The following is an 18,889-nucleotide window of genomic DNA, read 5'->3' as shown; positions in this document are numbered from 1 at the left end:
GGAGACACGCCGTGTCTATTGTGCACTACCCATCGGACGGGGGGAAGGGCTGCTCCACGCGTTTTGGGGAACTTCAGCCAATGGATTCCTCCCCTGGGTGTTACGGGAGGGCTTGGCCAGCATGTGAGAAAGGGAGGGGAGAGTTTGAAAACAACCCAGCAGGCTCTAAGGAAGGAAGGCTGCTAGAAAGTGACCTGCTCGCCTCCGTGCAAGCATTTTGCTCCAGGTGATCGGCGGAGCTCGGGGTGGAAGTGCAGGAGGGGGCCCGGCAGCCCCTGGCGGGTCCCGCTTGGCGCGGGTCGGCACAGGTAACCCGGGATGCAGGTGCGGGGCAGCGGGCGCCGGGCTGAGCAGCCCACCCAGGGTCCCTCGAGCTGCAAATCCACCAGAAATGGTCGAGAGAGTTTGTTTTGTTTTGTTTTTTTGTTTTTTTTTCCTAAGGGAGGAGGAATAATCCTGCTCTTTTGTTTTAATGGGGATTTTGGTAGTATTTTTGCTATTAATATGGCTGGGGGAGGGAAGGCAGGAGAGAGCAAGCAGGTCTCCACAGATCAGAGTTTGGCATATGATCAGCTGTCTTTTAATTATTGCAGGCAGTTCTGAGGTTAGAAAGGCAGAAGAGGCGATATCTTTTAGTACACTGGTTGATACAATGGAAAAATACAAATGATCTTTCATGCATGTCAGCTCTTTTACAGGTCACAGTGCTTTAGAAATCAGAAAATATGTGCACTCAAATCTAGAGGAGATTTTCAGTGATTGATAAGTCAGCTGCTAATAGACACATTCAGCGGAAGAAAGAAAAAACACACCATTTTCTTGTTTGGAGGTGTGCTGGATGCTTTGGTGGTTTTCATCTTCTTTTGACTACTGGCCCAGCTTTTAGGCCTCTTGGAAGTGATCCAGCCCTAAATGTCACCAGAAAATCTTCTAGCAATTTTCCACGGTGCTTTAAAATCTGTAATTGGCATGATTGTGGCATTTTCCCTTGTGCAGGTCCTCGTAACTGTTTCAGTTTCTATGCCACCTCTTTTCTCTTTACTGAAAAATCTCTTTAAAGCCCCTTTCTGCCTTGCAGGGGAAGCTGAATTCCATGACCTGTGTTAATAGCTGGAATTTATTTTCCAAATCTCGGTTGTGACACTGTGGTGGTTTGCTTGGTAGGTGCTAGTCAGTGGAGGTACAAAGAGCAAACTTAGGAACTGTTTTTTGATTGATGGGGAGACAACACCTTTGGAGGCTGCCTCTAGGTTGTGTGTGAAAGTCTTGTGTGAGCACGCTGGACTGTTCTGACTTGAAAAAGTCTGGAATTTAGTGTCTTCATGAGCAAGAAGGGTTTTCTTTCTGTCACTCGTATGATGGGGAAACTGTTTATCATAAAAATATGCCAATCGTGCTGCACATTCTTTTAACAGATAATTGTTGTTTTAATTCTTAAACCCAGTTTTGATGATTCATGCAGAGCTGGGCCACTAAATTAATTCAGAGGCTCTTACACAAGGAAACTTTGGCTCTTATTTCAGTCAGAAGTACACAGATTTGGAGTAGAATTATACTGGAAAAATGTATAAAAATACTACGAAAATCAAGTCATAATCTGTTAACTAAGGAAGTTTCTCTCGCTGGCAGCTGAAAAATCCTGTAACGCACAAGTACCAGAGCAGAAGGGATCCGTGTTTTCTTCCCTCATTGCGCTGATCTGCTGTTGCTTGGGCTCTGGGGAGTGACAAATTAGGGAGAGAAAACAAAGGGTTAGCTGAGTTTTTAGGAGAGACCGTGAATGGAGGCAAAACACATGACAGTGACTGTCATCTCTAATTAAGTGTCTGGCCTCAGGCGGCTCGCCTGGAATAAACAGGGTAAATGTAAACTGAAATAAGGCGGAACGTTTGGAAGGCTGTTGGATGGACACGCGTGGTTTGGCTGTCCATCTTACACCTGCGCTGTGTTCACAGTTCCAGCCGTGGAGAAGGATGCAGCACCTTTTCCTGTCGATTGCCTGAGCAGTGGGAATCCTGTCTGCCAAGTCTGGGGTGTTTCCCTGTCCCAGTGCTGAAGAAAAGGTAGAGGGGTCCTATGTGGAGGAGCAGCAAAAGGCCTGAATTCTCTCTTAGGAGAGAGAAACACGCACAAAAAAAAGAGAGATAATACATTATTTTTCTGATGGTTTTAGTTCAGAAAAGGTAAAAAAAAAAAAAAAAAGATTTCTAATTAAAGGGGGCAGACAGCACGCAGAGGGGGATCGAGGTACAGCTGTCCAGGCTTGCCCCGGTGCAAACACCCGGCGTCCCCAAGCGGGATGTGAGGAGCTGTTCCCCCTCGTCCAGGGGTCCGTCCCTTCACCCCTGCCCCAGACCCTGCACAGGTGTTGCCCAGCGGTGCCAGCGACCCCCCTAAGCGGAGGGATTCGGGCTCCGACCGCCCGGGCGGGCCGTGCAGCAAATGGAGGCAGCGGGCAGGGGCAGCGCCCCCTCCCCCGCATCCCGCACCGATGGCTCCGTCCCGCTCCCCCCGCCGGCTCGCCCAACATGGTCTCGGCCTTCCCTCGGAGCCGAACCCGCTCCAGGCCGCGCCCACCGCCATCCGCGCCTGCCGATTGGCTGCGGCGGCGGGCCGGAGCCAGCCAATCGCGGCGCCGCCGGCGGCCCGGTCGCTGGGGCAGAAAACACAAGCAAGCAGGGGGCGGGCGCGCGCGCGGGGGCGGGGCCGGGGCCGGGCGGGGGCGCGCACGGGCGGGGGCGGGAGCGGGAGCGCGCGGTGGCGGCGGCTGAGGGAGCGCGGCCCGGCCCCGACGGCCCTCAGGGAGCGGCGGTGCCCAGGGCGCATCCCGGGAGCTGCGGGCGCATCCCGGGGGCTGCGGGCTCTCCTGGGGGCCGCCTCAGCCGCTGCCAGGCCTGTGCCTCAGCTCGGCCCCGCTCCCAGCGGCCTGAGCGCCTCAGGGCCGGGGCTGCGCCGCTTCTGGTCCCTGCCGGTGGCACGGGTTTGGTACGGGTATTGAATCTCACCTGTTCTGTTTGTGTGTGTGTGTGTGTGTGGCTGCGGAACAGCAGCTGGTGCTGGCGGGTCTCCAGAGCTTCGGTGATGGGGCAGGGGGGGAGAGGTGTTGGCCTAAAGTTGGGGAGAATGGGAAAAAAAAGTGTATGCTGTGTGGGAGGTTCCTCAGGGATGTTTGGCACATAAGGGAGGTCTTGGTAACTTCTGGAGGCCTTGTCCTGCAGCATGTATTGTTCCTAAAGGTTAATGTGCCAGTGTTGGCCTGCTGGAGTAGAGTTGCCTGTTTGCATAAAGGAGTGGTGATGGGTACAGAGCACGAAGCATATTTTACTGCTGGATTTCAGTGACTTAGGAAATATCCTTGTCTGATGAACTACTTTAAAAGCACTGTTCATATCACTGATTCATCTTAAGATCTCTCGCAGCTTTCATGTTTTGCAGATGCATAAAGTGACTTCTGTCCATTTTGTTCCTGTATTATCTCTTGTAACAAAATCTGGACTTTATTTATTCTCATGTTTTTAAGGCAGTTTTTCGACGTTGATTGGTAGTGCTGTGTGCAGACTAGAAAGTGATGGGGTTTGGGTACAGTGATAAATACCAGAATCCTGAAGCTCCAGCAGATCTGGTGGCTTGAGTTAGTGAGAAGGTGCACTGCTGAACTGAGAGCGTATCTCCTGATCAGTGGGACAGCAGGAATTGTAAGGCTCGGGTACTCTGTCGTCCTTTCCCTCTAGATCTGAGAAAGACAGCACGTGGAAGTTGTGTTGTTATTTATTATGTTGCCACAGATGGAGGATTACAGCCAGGGTCCTCTACAGGAAAAACATTTCTCTACTTGAAATTACAAACTCGATTACAAACAGTGAAAGTTATGATTAATACAGGTTTTGTCCTTTGTTGTCTTTTTCAAAGAGGTGGAACAGCTGATGGAACATTCCACTGGGAAGAATAAAACTGTTCTCACAAGGTAGTTTGCACAGCTTAGACTGAGACCTGCACGGAGAAATCTGTCAACCAAGAGTGACTGGGAACACTTGAGGACTCCTGAATGACTGCTTGAGGTAACTCACAAAAAAACGTTTATCTAAAGAAGTGGTGTGGGGCCTGGAGGACTCTTATTGCACAAGGCTGGTAACTGTTTGGGTTGGCATTAGGAAACCCAAGGTCATGACAGCTGAACGCTGCGGCCCAGACCAGAGCTGCTTTATTGCCAACCGTCCACAGTGAGTCATGTGCCGTTAGTGGGTCTGTGGCTGGGGAGGGAAAAACAAGGGAAGAGAAGAAAAGGGGAAGGGAAAGCAGTTGTTTGGTGTGATGATCTTGCCAGAAAACGGCAAGCAGTTCTTGGAGCAGCAAAGGATGGGGGTGGGGAAAGAGCCACTGAAATTTTACGGGACAGACGCAAATACCAGTGATATTCCCAGGCCTACGAAGGGATTTGTAAAGATCTTACAGGTGGAAAGGTGTTTGGGGGAATTCTGGGACAGCTTAGTTTTTTTGTGTACATAAAGGAAAGATGGATGATGCCATCCCTTTATGGTGACTTGGGGTGGTTTGTAGGACAGCAGATACTGGGAGGAGAGAGAAGGAGTAACAGAAGAAGAGAAGTGTTTACGTGTAGAGAACTTTATCCCTTGCAGATTGAATGGTGGTTGTGAAGAGTGTTTGAAGGGTGTAGAAGCACAGATATGAAAGCTTGACAGCTGTATATACACGTACAATAGATCATAAAGACTCTGTCCTTGAGGGGAGGAACAAAAATTAGCTTGTTTTCTAAGGGCTGGTCTGAACTCGATAACTTGGTACCATTTTATCAGTATAATTCACGTGAAGAACGTTCCTCTGGTGGATGCAATTATAACATTGATATTGTGTGCTCATACAGATAACGACTTTGGAAAACAGGACAGTCTAGGTTGATAGAGGTGGCTTTTATCAGCTAAAAAAAGGTGCATACACAGGGCCTTTACCCTTAAAATAAGGGCTTTTGTCCCCTTTATAAGCAACAGAACTGACAGTTGCTGAGACATCCAGGCTTAGATGGGTTTGAGGGTGGTGCTTCTCCCATGCTACACCATTTACCTTCCCGGGAACTTTTCAGTGGTTACTGACAGTTAATTATAACTTAAACCCACCACTTTCTGCATTGTATCTTGTGAGGGAAGCCTTTGCAGCTTTTTACTTGTAAGATTTGGTCTTGTGTTTTTCTTTCCCTAAGCTTCTCTGTTTCTGTTTAGGCCTTGGAGGGAAAGCATTAAGACTTTACATTTCACAGTCAGTTCTGTTAAGCAACTATGGAAATAGAAAAGGAGCACATTTATATCACCCCAACAGGTAAGTAATATATTCTGTATTTTTTCACTTAAAATTGCTTAGCTGACCAGAAGTGTTCTCTGTAGAAAAAATGTATTACCTGATAATTTTCTAACAGTACTGGTTAAAAAAACAAACAACTCATACAAAGTTTACATAATAGTTATTTCAATTTATCACAGTATCCTACTTTATTACATTTATTTCAAAATATATGAAAACGATGAAGTTAACATTTCTTTAAGTTCCTAAATAGTATTGGCACTTGTCTTCTTATCTTCTGAGTTCAAGTAATGCTGGTGTGAAGAAAAGAATAAGCTCAAAAGCAAAATGTGTAGGTGTGTTTGAGAGGTACAAATTCTGCTTTTAAGTAACTATTTACCTTTGAATCAGAGGAGACAAATGATGAAGGGTTTGGCTGGAAGTGGGCTGCCATGGGAAAAATTTAGGAAATATGTGTTAGAGACTGCTCTGAAATTCACTTTTGTACATATCACAAAAGTCTCTTATGATGCTTAGTCAGGGTAACACAGCTTCACGTTGTTTTCTGTGTCTCCAAAGTTTATGATGGTCTGGACTGACTCTTTTATTCAGAGAGTTTTTGTAGGTTTAAATGCTTTTGAGGAAAAAAAAGTATATATGTTAAGATGGTATGTAATGCAGTTGAGGTAGCAGCAAGCACCATATGATTTCTTACATTAAAGCAGAGTTAGGCTAGTGTAGAAGATACATTGTTTCTGAGCATCTTAGAATTATATTTGGATAATAAAGAGAAATCTGCTAGAGAGCTGGGTTGAGCAAGTTTGGACAACTGAATTGGCAGGTAGGTCAGTACTTGTAGAAGTCTTTGTTAATCAAGGTAGCACCGTAAAAGCACAGATTTTAAGTGAGCCTGCTGGGCTTTATGGCAGGGTAATAAGTTAAATTTGGATAACTTCTTAATATATAGCAAGCAAAGTATTAAAGTTTATAGAAGAGTGTTATTGCATATATATGTGTATGTTATATGATGCAAAAATGAGAAGCTGGAAGATCTACATAATTTTATTTGTAATTTTAATTAAATTATTATATTTTGGAAAATTGTTGGAGAATGTGTCCAGCCTGTTTTTTCAGATAACTAATAGTGGAGGGCCAGTTGGTTACGGTATTATGGAGGAAGAGGTTGCAGCTGGAAGCAACAGTGTTATATAAAAAATATTAGTTTAGTAGTGGAGTGAGAAATATTAAGTATTATGGGTTGGATGTTTCCTGTGGAGGATTTCCTTTAGTCTTGAACCTGAGATCAAGATTGTGCAAGGAGGTTGGACTGTAGCTTCCCCTTTTTTCCTTAGTTCCAGATCCAGACTTGTGTTAGTTGTTGGCCATTTTCTTTGGAAACTGAGAAAGAAGTGTTCATTGAAAAGTGTAGTTTCTGGACAGTCAGGTCGCAGGTCTAAACTTAAAAAGTTCATGGGAGACTGGGCATGAAGAATTTGAGTGCATTTGTCTGAGATGAGCTGGTTGTGCTGATAGGGTCTCCTGGGGAATGAGAGGAAGGAAACCTGTTCTGTTTGGGTTTGCTTTTTTTTCCCCTCTGCTAGCTTTATGCAAATCTCTCATTGTTTTATTAAAATGTTAGACAAACTGAGAAAGCTGCTTGTGAGGAATCTTTTCCTGGATGTGATGCATGCTTTTCTTTTTTAGTTTGCTGCAAGCATAAAAGGAATGCTTTTGTGGGAGTAATGAGTGGAAAGATGAAGCTTAGACTGGAATGGCTGCATTTGCTAAGCTATAGCATTCACATCTGTGAGCACCAGTATCTAAATGTTATTTTTTGTGATCTTTGATCACAGAGGAGGCAGTTCCATCAAACTTTACTCAGTTTGTAATGTAGTATCTTCTTTGATACGAGTAAATACTTTGAGGTTGGAAATGTTTTATTAGTGCACTTTGCTTTCAAAACAATTTTTTATGGACCTGTTTTGAAGTGAAAAAACACAGTTCTGAGAAGTAATGCCAAATGCTGCTAATGAGGATGTATTGGTATGGTGAAGTAACACATTAGCTAAGTTCAAATACAAATTTAAAGTACTTTTCCTATTCTGGATTCATGGCAGTAAGCTTTTCTGTAAAGCAGGTTTGGCACAGTTGGAAAACCAGCTGCCTCTGTGTGCCTTATTATTGCCCTTCTAGAACTGCGGCTGTAGGTTTTGTCTTTGAGATGCCACTTAAGTCTGCAAGAAAAGGGGGCTGTTTCCTTTGTGTGTGTGTGTGTGTCTTCCAATTTGCAAGGATTCCCAAGGTGCTTACTGGAATGTAAATAGGACCCCAGGTGCCTTTTTTTTTTTTTTTAAATGTTGATGAGTTAAGAAGGGGAAGAAGAGCTTAGGAAGGGGTTTGGCTCTAATGCTCTCAGTAAGACATTCTGCTGAACCATAAGCGCAGGGGGGACAACTTAACTGTGAAGTAGGACTTGAGGTCTAAATTTTAAATGTGCACTTGCTTCCTTAAAGTGTGAAGTTGCTGCACTTTTCGGTCCTCTGAGACATTTACAGATCCTTAAGTTGTGAGAGAGTTTTTTGTTGGGTGTGAAATAAACCCGTTATGTCTGATTGTGCTGGAGAATAATCCATGTCTGTTTTAGAAGCAGTCTTGATAAAAGGTACAGTAAGGAGCAATCCATAGAGAAGAGAGATCCCACTGTTTCAAAAGACTTTATGTATTCTATGAATCTTCATTACTGAACTCTCCAAGCTTTGTATTAAACAGCATTTCCCCCCCATAATTTTGAAAACAAGAAATAAAAGTAGTGATGTTTTTATATTCTTTTAAGTCTAAACCACTGCTTTTCTTGCTAGTGAGCTATGTTTGAAATTCCTTGACTTGAATAAGGGGAATGCTGGTTGATGATTTAGGGAATTAGTTTCACTTTGGTGAACTTTTTAACATTAGTGAGTTTGTAGAGAATTTACTGTTTTGGCAGTTTCGTTTGTTTCTAAATGAAGAGATGAGTGGGTGGAGTGAGAACTAGGCACTTAGATCTTACACACTTAGGAGTTCTGATAGTTTTTGTTTAACAAGGGTGGGGCTTTATGTGGTTTACGTATTTTTAAATGGTTTATTCATTTGCTTTCCAACTCCTGACATATGCTCTGTTTAGATTGTAGCTATTTTGTGCAGGGGAATAAGGAACTCCTTATTACTGTGATATGTAGTCTTATTTTAAAAACATAATTTGCCTTAACACTCTTGGAAATAGATGTTCTGTGTAATGTTATAATCCTTTTTAAATGCAATGTGTTTTGGTATTCTCACATAAAACTGTTTAAAACTAACAGATTTTTTTTTTCTGTCTCCTTTTTAAGAACTTGAGAATCTAAATGATACTCCATGTTCTGGTGATGAAGAGAATGGTGGGTCTGAAGAACGAAAAACTGAAATCAATGGAAATTGGATTCCTGCAACTTCTATTACTGAAGCCAAAATAAATGCTAAAGCAAAGAGACGTTTGAGGAAAAACTCTTCTAGAGATTCTGGGAGAGGAGACTCTGTTAGTGAGAATGGAGAGACACTGAAGATTGGAGTTGTACCAACGAGCCCAAAGGGGAAACTCCTGGACAGGCGATCCCGGTCTGGAAAGGGCAGAGGTCTACCAAAGAAAGGTTGGTGTAATTTAATGAAGAGAACAGCATGAAATTCTCATATGTAGCAGAAAATCTTATATGTCTGTGATCAATTAATATCTATCTTTGAGGTAAGTACCTTTTCTTAGAAGACTTTATACATAGAATTGAACTGTTGGTGGTTCACAGAACTGTTACTAATGCAAATTTAAAACATGGTTATATTTGAAAGTACAGTTTCAATCTTCGGTAATTCCTGTGCAGTTTCATACTGCTCCTAGAGTTCTACTGGAAAGTGATGAAAAGCCTGGTTGCTGAAGTGGGAATACATCAGAGAAACATACCCTTTTCAGCATATATTGGTAGTCAGGAGTTGGGTACAAGCAGTGACGGATCACTTCTAAGTGGAAGAATGTTCAACTCAAGTATTCTTTGTAAACTGGTGGTCCTTACTTACTCTCCCATATTTTGCCAGGTGGAGCAGGTGGTAAAGGAGTTTGGGGGACACCAGGTCAAGTGTATGATGTGGAAGAAGTAGATATTAAGGACCCTAATTATGATGATGACCAGGTAGGCAAATAGTTTCTTTGCAAAGTTGCGTCTTGTTTCGTATACTAATTTCAGTTGCTGTGATGGTTATATTAATGGAAACTTGACCTTGTGAGTTATGAGTGTCAACCTGGCTGCGCTAAATGGTCGTTTTTATGTTCAAGAATGGATTATTGTCTAGTTTAAAGTCAGCTGGTGTAGAAGTGTCACAGTGTAATACTTACAAATCTTACCCCCTGAGCATGGCTAAGCAGCGCTCCTTTCCCAGGTGTGTTCTCCATTGCTGGTTCCCATGGAGGTGGATGTCGCAGAGCTGCCCTGTGTTGCACACAGGCACTGTGTTAAAAATGCAGCACAGACTTGCTGAAGTCGGGAGTTAAGTGGGGGACAGTATCCTTTATGGATTCTTCTCTTCCATGGATTCCCAACCCTTACAGTGTCTTGTGTCTGTTTGGTATAAACTCTTCAAATACTAACAAAAATAAATGCTGACGTGTATTTATTTGGAATATGTTATGGAAGGTTGTATCTTACAGCCATATTATTGAGGCAGGGAGAAGACAGTAAATCTCTTTGGGCAGAGGAAGCTTTGCAACATTAAAAGGGAAACTGACTGTTCAGGTCCCTGAGATCAATATAATTGTGAGACCATAAGCAGAACAATGGTGGTGTCCTTTGAGTAGAGGCTGTTTGCTGTAGCTATAGCTACTGAAAGAGTGGTATGTGGGAATATTAAAACCACCTTCCAGGATCAATTTTCCCTATAATTCAATATTTTACATTAATAGAGAGAGTCATTTAAAATGAAGCTGAGAAGCATATAGAAGAAAGTTTAATGAAGAATGAATATTCCAGGTAACTTCTGTAAACAGAGGCTGGTGTGATGGAATAATAGGTTTTTTGACTTCTGCTGTATTTTATGATCATGAAAAGTTTCTTTCCATTAAACATTAGTTGGAAAACCTAAGTCTTTGTTCGGATCTGTAGTATTGCTCCAAATTTTGCTTCTGTAGTCTGTGGAGAGTAGGGAACTGAATGTCAGCAGGGAGATCTGCTGGAACTCTGCAAGGCAGGGGATACAGAGGTAGTTGCTGTGTGACTCTTTTTTTCCCTTGGGGAACAGCATTGCTCACAAATATTCTGACAATGCCTTTTCTCTGATTCATACATGGTATCACCTATCTGGTCACACAATCACTAAGGAAGAGGGAGCAAGGCAGGGATTTGCTGTCAGGGACCAAGTGCCACTTGCAGGGGATGGTGCTGTGGCCCAGCTAACTCTGCTGGCCTGGAACAGGAGCTTCTGTTGCTCTCCTTTCAGTATGCAGACACTTGAACACTCTGCTCATGTGATGTCAGCAGAATCTGAGGAACAGCATTTGGAGTGTTTACCATTGTTTACCAGTAAATTCAGCCTGTCAGTTGAATTCAGGTAACAGTAAGGCATATGCTTATTATCTTTTATAACAGGAGAACTGTGTCTATGAAACAGTAGTTTTACCTCTGGATGAAAGAGCATTTGAAAAAACTTTAACACCGATCATACAGGAGTATTTTGAACATGGAGATACTAATGAAGTTTCGGTATGTTACGTGCCTTTTTATTTCTTTATTTTAGGTGGCAAACCTGTAGCATACAGGGTAATCCAACTGCTAGCTGTAAATGAGCTTATAGAGAAATTGGCAAGAAATGTGCTGTAAGAGTACCCAAGCAGTTACATTAATTAAGTGAGCAGAAGCATATATATGATTATATAAATATAAGCACATAAATATTTATTTATTTATAATCTATACATTTAAATAATAAAAATGATGAAATCTCATTCTGTTTTGTTTTTCAAATCTTCCTTAGGAGATGCTGAAGAATTTAAACCTTGGTGAAATGAAATACAGTGTGCCAGTCCTGGCTGTTTCCTTGGCCTTAGAGGGAAAGGCCAGTCACAGGGAAATGACGTCTAAGCTTATCTCTGACCTTTGTGGGACAGTAGTAAGCAAAACTGATGTGGAAAAATCATTTGATAGACTGCTTAAAGAACTACCTGAATTGGTGTTGGATTCTCCCAGGGCACCACAGGTATATTTGTAAACTTTTATTTCAGTAGTCAAAAGCTTTGTGTGGCTAAAATAGCTTGAGTAAATTGATATACTCTATATTTCAAAAAATATCTGTTGATTTTCTTACTGTCTGTAATCCTCTCCCAATTTCCCCGACTGATTTTACTTTGAGATAGCTCATTTAAATAAAACCTGAAAACCAAGCACATTATAATTATCTACTTAAAACTACTTTGAGATTCAACATTTAATTAAAAATTCTTCTGTTTTGTTGCAGTTGGTGGGCCAGTTTATTGCTAGAGCTGTTGGAGATGGGATTCTAAGCAACACCTACATAGATGGCTACAAAGGCACTGTGGATTGTGTCCAAGCTCGGTAGGTTTCTTTTCTGTATAGTGACAATTTTATATTCCAGATGTCAAAGGTGATGATCAGGAATTTAGGACTTCAGGATAAATCATATGGTTCTTTAACTTTTTTTTTTTTTAATTTAAAATTATAAAGAAACCCCACGAAGTCTGCAACAAACCCAACAAAATCCAGAATGACTCAAGTCAGAAGAGAAATACTGGAAGTGCCTGACAAATGTGTTAATATATATGAGTTCAGTTTGTCAGATTTGTTGTCTGGCTTATGTTTGAGGGTGAAAAATGAGCTGAAACAAAAAGTGCTTATGGAAGGTTTTGTCTGAGAAAAAGCTTTAATGTGATTAATGAGTAAATATAGCATCAGGACAGCTGCTGTAAATATGTTGTGAGAGGCACAAGGGATTAATTGTTTTGCCTTACAAAGGTTTGAAGCTTGTGCAGTGCTTTCTGAGACTTTCTCTGTAATGCTTTATTTGTCAAGAAATGTAATTGTTTTCCATGTCAGTGTGAGAAGTTTGAAGGAGCAATCCCTAACAAAGAGGGATGTTTTAATAATGAGTCATGTTTTATTATTTTTTCTCCCATAAGTGTATGTTTCAGGCTTGATACAAAGGTGCTGAACTCCTGTATCTTCTAGAAGTGGCATTTGTAGTGACTGTAGTTGAGCACTTTTAGAAGGAAGGGGAATGCTTAGCTGCCTACCTCGGGGGTCCAGATTGTGACAATTATCTGTCACTTACACAAATGTCTCCTGTGATTTTGAAGGATTGTAGCCTGCATTCTGCACATCTGGGGTGCTTTGTTGCCTTTTTTATTTCTTGGCCAGTCTTTTCTGCTCGTTAAATCTTGGTGAATAGAGTTATTGTTATTGGCTTGCACCCAGCATGAGGATTGGGATAACTGTTCCTTCTTTAGCTGGATGGTACATACTGTATCTGAAGCTTCATTTTTTTACCTTACTTCCCGTTTTATTCTTTTTTCAACAAACCGGCAAGCCATCCCTAGCTTGTGCCATTTTTTTCCCAGCTACATATTTACCTTCTGAAGTGCTTTCTTGGCTTAAATTCTTAAGATTTCATAATTCTTTAGACCCAAATGGAAAATAATATTTCAGTAGAAAAGCTGTTCTTCAGCGTGGCAGCAGCTCAGGCCTTCTTTGTTTGAGATATACCTGCCAAGCTGCGTTCTTGGAGGAGCCAGGATACAATCCATCTCTGCATAAGAAAATATTCAGCTCTTTCCTGTGAGGATGTTTCAGGGTGTTCATTGATGATTCAGATCATGCCATCACAGGGTTGTTACCTGGCCTTACCGTGGTATGACCGGGAGCGTAAAGGTGGCAGAAGGAGAATGTGGGGAGCTCAGTTGCCGTGTGGTTCCCATGGAGTTGCTAACCCTGACCTCTTCCCTGAGATCTGGTACCTTTGCCTGAAGAGAAGCAGCCATGGAAGAAGTTGCAGGTGCATTTCAATGAAGTTCTGTAAGAATGTTTTCAAACACTGACTCTGTTTCCAGAGCTGCCCTGGACCGAGCGACTGTGCTGCTGAGCATGAGCAAGGGCGGGAAGCGCATTGACAGCGTGTGGGGGTCAGGAGGGGGCCAACAGTCCGTGAAACACCTGGTTAAAGAGGTAACCTATAAAACTCTCTCTTCTCTCTCCCCTTTTCTCTTTGTCTGAGCTTACCTTGTCTGGGTTAGAGGGAAGGGATACATGTGCTCTGTACTATAATGATGTCTTATGAGTGTTGGTTTTGTTTTGTTGTTTGGGTTTTTTCTTTTTTTATACTTCATTTATACAAAGTAGTCTTCAAAAGCTGATACAGGCAATTTTGTTGATTTTGTAGTATTTGTCACTGGTGGGAACATGCTAGTACAATAACATTTTGTATTGCAAGTATATGTTTATTCTTGCTTTAAGCAAAATTTGTAAGCATTTAGCTTTCTAAGAGCTCACAATATAAATGCTGAAGTAATTAGAAGAGCCAAGATGAAACTGGCTAAACTAGATAAACTAATTTTTTTTTTTTTGGCATTGCTGATCAAAAACACAGTAACAAAAAGAGAGAAAAAAGAGAGGAAGAAACAGGAGTGTTTAGGGATCCATTCTGTGAAGTAAGCAGGTTTAAAGGAAATAATAAAAAATGTCTAGGCTGTGAGTGTAACAGATGACAGGAGGAGGCGTTCAGGGGAGCAGATGAACTTAATGGCACCCATATTAACCTTCTATGGTGATACAACACACCTTATAAAGCAATGGTTTTGGTGCTTGTGCATTAGCACTGTGGGTTGGTATTTGGCTTACACTGTGTTTCAGGTTACTGATAACGTCTCAATTTAATTAATGCCTGAATTTAATTACATTTATAAAAACACTGGCAGCAAGTTTGAGGAACTAACTTGCTGCTGGCTTGATTGTGGATTATCAAAACAGTTGACAGCTTTTAAATTTATCTAATTAGTATTGGGGTTTTTTGTTTGTTTTAAAATTCAATAGATCGATATGTTGCTGAAAGAGTATTTGCTTTCCGGAGATGTACTGGAAGCTGAGCGTTGCCTTCAGGAACTGGAAGTACCCCATTTTCACCATGAACTTGTATATGAAGTAAGGAAAAATCAGAGTCCCTTTAATAATTATCATCAATTTGATGTGGGCATGCAAATGATATAACTGGAATTTGAAGCTCAGGTTGCTTGTTCTGGTATTTGAATAACTAAATTGTTTCATGTAAAGTTAATGCTTTGCTCATTTGTGTGTGCATTGTGCAACAAGTAAGCTGTTGCCGACTCTGGGAAGATCCAGAGCTAATTTTGGGGGGCTAAATAGTTGAATTCAGATTATTATAGATGCCTGAAAAAGGAGAGCTCATTTTGTTTTCTGCTGAGGAATAGCAGCAAAAAACCCCCCCAGTGCTTTGTTTTGGTGGGTTTTTTTTTTTTTTTTTTTTAGTTTGAGATATCTGGGTATTCTAATGGGTGTTAACTGTTTTTGTTAAGTTATAGAGCTTCTCTTTTCAGGGTGGGATTGTTTCATCTAGCACATTTGTAAAAGCTGTGAGATATTTCAGACCCAGACTAATTGGGAGACTGTTACCATTTGTACTCTTTTATCTGCCAAATTGGGAAGTGGTTGTTTACCAATAAAGCTGAATGCAAACAATTACAAAATTTCTTTTGCAGTAAATTTACTCATTTTAGGAAATTCCTTCACATTAGGAAACCTGAATCATTTCAGTTGATGTGGGTTGTGAAGATTTATAGATTTTAAACTTCTTAGTTCTTCTAAAATCACAGACACAAAAAACCATGGATACAAAATTAATTTCACAAAATTAATTAATTGCCATCTGTACTGCAGCAGCCATATACAGTCATGTAGTTCTGAACACAGAGACAGAAAGGTAATGCTTCTCACTCTGTCTGGTCCTTCCTGGTTTTTTCATACTTTTTATCTAAAGAACTTTTCATCAGTTTTCGTTTTCAAATAATAATAATAAACTGAAATTATGAGTGTATGTAATCAATGGACTTGTTTCCCCTGAAAATGCCTAATAATGTATTCATTCCATTCTACACTTCATATACTTACACACCATGTACTTGAGCCACTGTGTTTAGTCAGGACACTTGCATGATTTGTTTTAGGCCATTGTACTGGTTTTGGAGTCAACTGGAGAAAAGACCTTTCAAATGATACTGGATTTGTTGAAGACTCTCTGGAAGTCGTCTGTCATTACTGTGGACCAAATGAAAAGAGTGAGTATGGCATTTAGAGAATTTTGTGTAAGGTCTTCCAAAATTTCTATAGTTTCTACCTTCATTTAAGTACTAGTACACTAGACTCCTAGGGTTTTTTTTGAATTCTCCATGACCATTCTGTATCCCATACAAATAATTTGTTGCTTATGGGAATGGCCTTAAGTTGTGCCAGGGGAGCTTTAGATTGGGCATTAGGAAAAAATTCCTCACCAAAATGTTTGTCAAGCATTGGAACCAGGTTGCCAGGGAAGTGGTGGATTCACCATCTCTGGAGGAATTTAAAAGACTTGCAGAGGGGACATTTGGTGGACTTGGCAGTGCTAGGTTAGTGGTTGGACCCAATAATTTTTAGAGGTCTTCTCCAACCTAAATGATCCTGTGATGTATGTACAATACAAAGATTTCTAGCTGCCTTTATGCAGTTAAATGGTTGAAACTAATAATTTAAAATACTGCAATATTGCTTCATTTTTTAAATGTATCTTTTTATCTGATAGCTCTTCCTAATTGAAATAGTACCATAAAGGCCCACTAATTACAAATGCCTATTAGAACACTGTATAGAAATGAGTGTTTTACAAAGTTGTCAGCCATGGCTTTGCTTCTTGGTATGAGTATGGGACAGCAGTTCTGTCCCAGGACACAGAACTGGGTACCACACCAGGACTTAAAGGCAAAATTTACCCAGCTGTTTTGCTGTCAGGAAGTGATGAAGTCATCTCTGGTTGTCACCATTGTTTCTCTTGCTGCATAAACTGTTGTGGTGGTGATTTGTGGCCACATTTTGTTCATTTACATGGAAGATGTACCAAATTTTCTTCCCATGTTACTACCCGTGTGGTAGCAGTCAGGCTAACGTACAGATTTTGTGCTGTCTGGATTTCTGACTTCTTTAGAAGTTAAAAACTCAGCTGGTGTTTTTATGAAGATACCATGTATACAATACCATGGTATTGGCTGGTATTATACTTTGTTTTTTCACTGACTGGCAGCTGCTCTGGTTTGGGTTTGTGTGAAACCATATTGAAAAATAAATCCTCTGAGTGCAGAAGGGTATTTAAAAATTGTAATAAAACCATAGAATAACCAGATCATTATTTGAATGCTTGTACTGCAGGGCTATGAACGAGTTTACTGTGAAATCCCAGACATTAACCTGGATGTGCCACACTCCTATTCCGTGCTTGAGCGGTTTGTAGAGGAATGCTTTCAGGCTGGAATAATCTCCAAACCACTGAGAGACCTCTGCCCTTCAAGGTACTTGTTTTACTGTAGATAGGCACTGCTTTCTTCCTATTGTGGGTAACAGAAAACAGGATCTTGTGACCAAGTATTACAGATTGGAAGTGGAAACTATGGAGGAAGGACAGAGAATTGAACTAGTAAAAAGTTTATTATGAAGCTGCACTGATGTGAAACCTGTTACGTGGCAGCTGGGATAAATACTTGAGGAGAGTCAGCCTCTGGTGAGTCCCAGGCAGTACCTCAGTGCTCCCCAAAGGACAAGGGCTGCCTCTCCTCTGGATTGCTGACTTGCTTGGTAGAAATCAGTGCAGCACCAAGGTGGAAGATTCAGGTGTCACAATGATCCATGTAGGTGACAGTGGAAAACTGTCAGCTACAGTGGGGGAAACTCCCCCCCCCAAAACCTTAAAAAATGGTTTAAACTTACCAAACAGAGACAACCAGTTCTGATCTTTATGTCAGGACACTAATGTGAGATAAGTCCCATACACCCAATCCTTCATATCTGTCTGTCATGTGATTTGTATAGTGCTTTTGGTTTGTTGTTGTTTACTTACTTACAGCATAATTAATGCTGTTTGAACTGTAGCTAATCAGTCTGCTGTTTTCTCCTTACTGGTCTCAATACAATTAACCTGTTTCACTTCCTGTGGGGAGTACATGTAAATACATGTGAATTTTTAAATGTGATGTTAGAACTATTATTCAGTTTTATGCATTGGGAATACTATTTATTCGATAGATCTTTTCCAGTTTGGGTGTTTTGTTAGAGTTCTTAAACCATCTTGACAGCTTGTAATAAATTTGGATCTTGAAATGTTAGTGTCTTTATTGAGAACAGCCTCCATTTGTGAACTTTACACTTAAAACTGTGTTTGTGTGTGTCTTGGTATCAAATGCTTTGCAAGTTTGGGGTGTGGGAGGGTTGAGAGTCATCACTGCATCAAAAGCTTGATTATATTTCAGTTACCATTAGTATGCTGAGAGGCATTTTTGGCTTGTGTGCTTCTGCTTCAGTTTTGGGTAGAAAACTGCTATTCCTGGGTTTTCAAACTTGCATTTTTAAGCAGTTGAGCTGATGCTGTGATCACTGATAACCCTGCCGAACTCGCACACCTTATGTTTGACTCCCAAGAAGGTTCTTCTCAGGGATAAAAACCAAGCAATGCTACTCTCAGTTACTGAAAAGATACTTTCTACTTTCTTACAGGGGCAGAAAGCGTTTTGTGAGCGAAGGAGATGGAGGTCGTCTTAAGCTGGAAAGCTACTGAATGTGAGAACTGACTCCTGAAGCCTTACAAGTTTAAAGGGAACATAGCTAGCTATCTATATATACAAACACGCATGCTTCTTCGGTGTGTGTATGTATATATGTATACACATATATAATATACCAAATCTGAGAGTTGCTTAGCACAGTTCGTATTTTTTTAAAAGCACATGTTTTGGGTACAAATTTTGGTTTTGTGGTTTGTGGTTTTTTTTGGTTTTTTGTTTTTTGGGTTTTTTTTAATAGTTTTGTAAATTTCAGAAAGAAGTGTGTTCTTTCTCTGGGCATAATAGTAGAACAACTGGCCACTGCTGTGGTGGTGCCTTCAAATAAGCTATCTCTGTATGTGCCATGTTTATGACCTAATCATTCCCCATGTGCATCCATGTCCGACTGCTGCGCGCTCTTTCCAGGACAGTGCTGTCATCATAAAATCACTGTTTATACAAAGCTTTATAGAAGGGTCAAGTTAAGCTGCTGTGATCCCATTTTCATTGCTGCTGAAGAAATACTGTGCTTTGGGAGGAAAAAAAAAAAAGTTTCTTTGTTTTAAAGAGCCCAAGAAAATAAGAGTTGGATCATAAAGATAAATTCATCTGCTTCAGGGGAAAACACTGGTTGGTTTTACCCCCTGTGTACCAAACTCGTCTTTTTTTCTATGTAACTGGAAAAGTGAAAAGTTCTGGTAAAACATATTAAAAATATTTTTTGTGAATCTCTTGTTTCTG

The 18,889-nt window shown here is 41.0% G+C and overlaps 1 protein-coding gene across 3 annotated transcripts; it reads left to right on the top strand.

The window, feature by feature from the left end:
• Nucleotides 1-157: 157 nt before the first annotated feature.
• On the top strand, nucleotides 158-18,876 carry PDCD4 (programmed cell death 4). 3 transcript variants are annotated; one of them, XM_050334348.1, is made up of 13 exons: nucleotides 158-308; nucleotides 3,910-4,058; nucleotides 5,235-5,331; nucleotides 8,658-8,954; nucleotides 9,391-9,485; nucleotides 10,935-11,048; nucleotides 11,320-11,541; nucleotides 11,800-11,897; nucleotides 13,406-13,520; nucleotides 14,385-14,492; nucleotides 15,533-15,643; nucleotides 16,764-16,903; nucleotides 18,102-18,876. In XM_050334348.1, the coding sequence occupies exons 3-13, from the start codon at nucleotides 5,292-5,294 to the stop codon at nucleotides 18,160-18,162; spliced, it is 1,401 nt and encodes a 466-aa protein (XP_050190305.1). In that variant the 5' UTR covers nucleotides 158-308; nucleotides 3,910-4,058; nucleotides 5,235-5,291; the 3' UTR covers nucleotides 18,163-18,876. The 3 variants fall into 3 exon arrangements, with proteins under 3 accessions (XP_050190305.1, XP_050190301.1, XP_050190312.1); XM_050334344.1 differs by lacking the exon at nucleotides 158-308 and adding an exon at nucleotides 2,808-2,985; XM_050334355.1 differs by lacking the exon at nucleotides 158-308 and adding an exon at nucleotides 2,808-2,991.
• Nucleotides 18,877-18,889: the final 13 nt, after the last annotated feature.

Source organism: Myiozetetes cayanensis, unplaced genomic scaffold (assembly GCF_022539395.1).
Source record: "Myiozetetes cayanensis isolate MyiCay16 unplaced genomic scaffold, myiCay2020 scf10, whole genome shotgun sequence".
Taxonomy (NCBI): Eukaryota; Metazoa; Chordata; class Aves; order Passeriformes; family Tyrannidae; genus Myiozetetes; species Myiozetetes cayanensis.
This window is presented reverse-complemented; position numbering and strand designations above follow the sequence as displayed.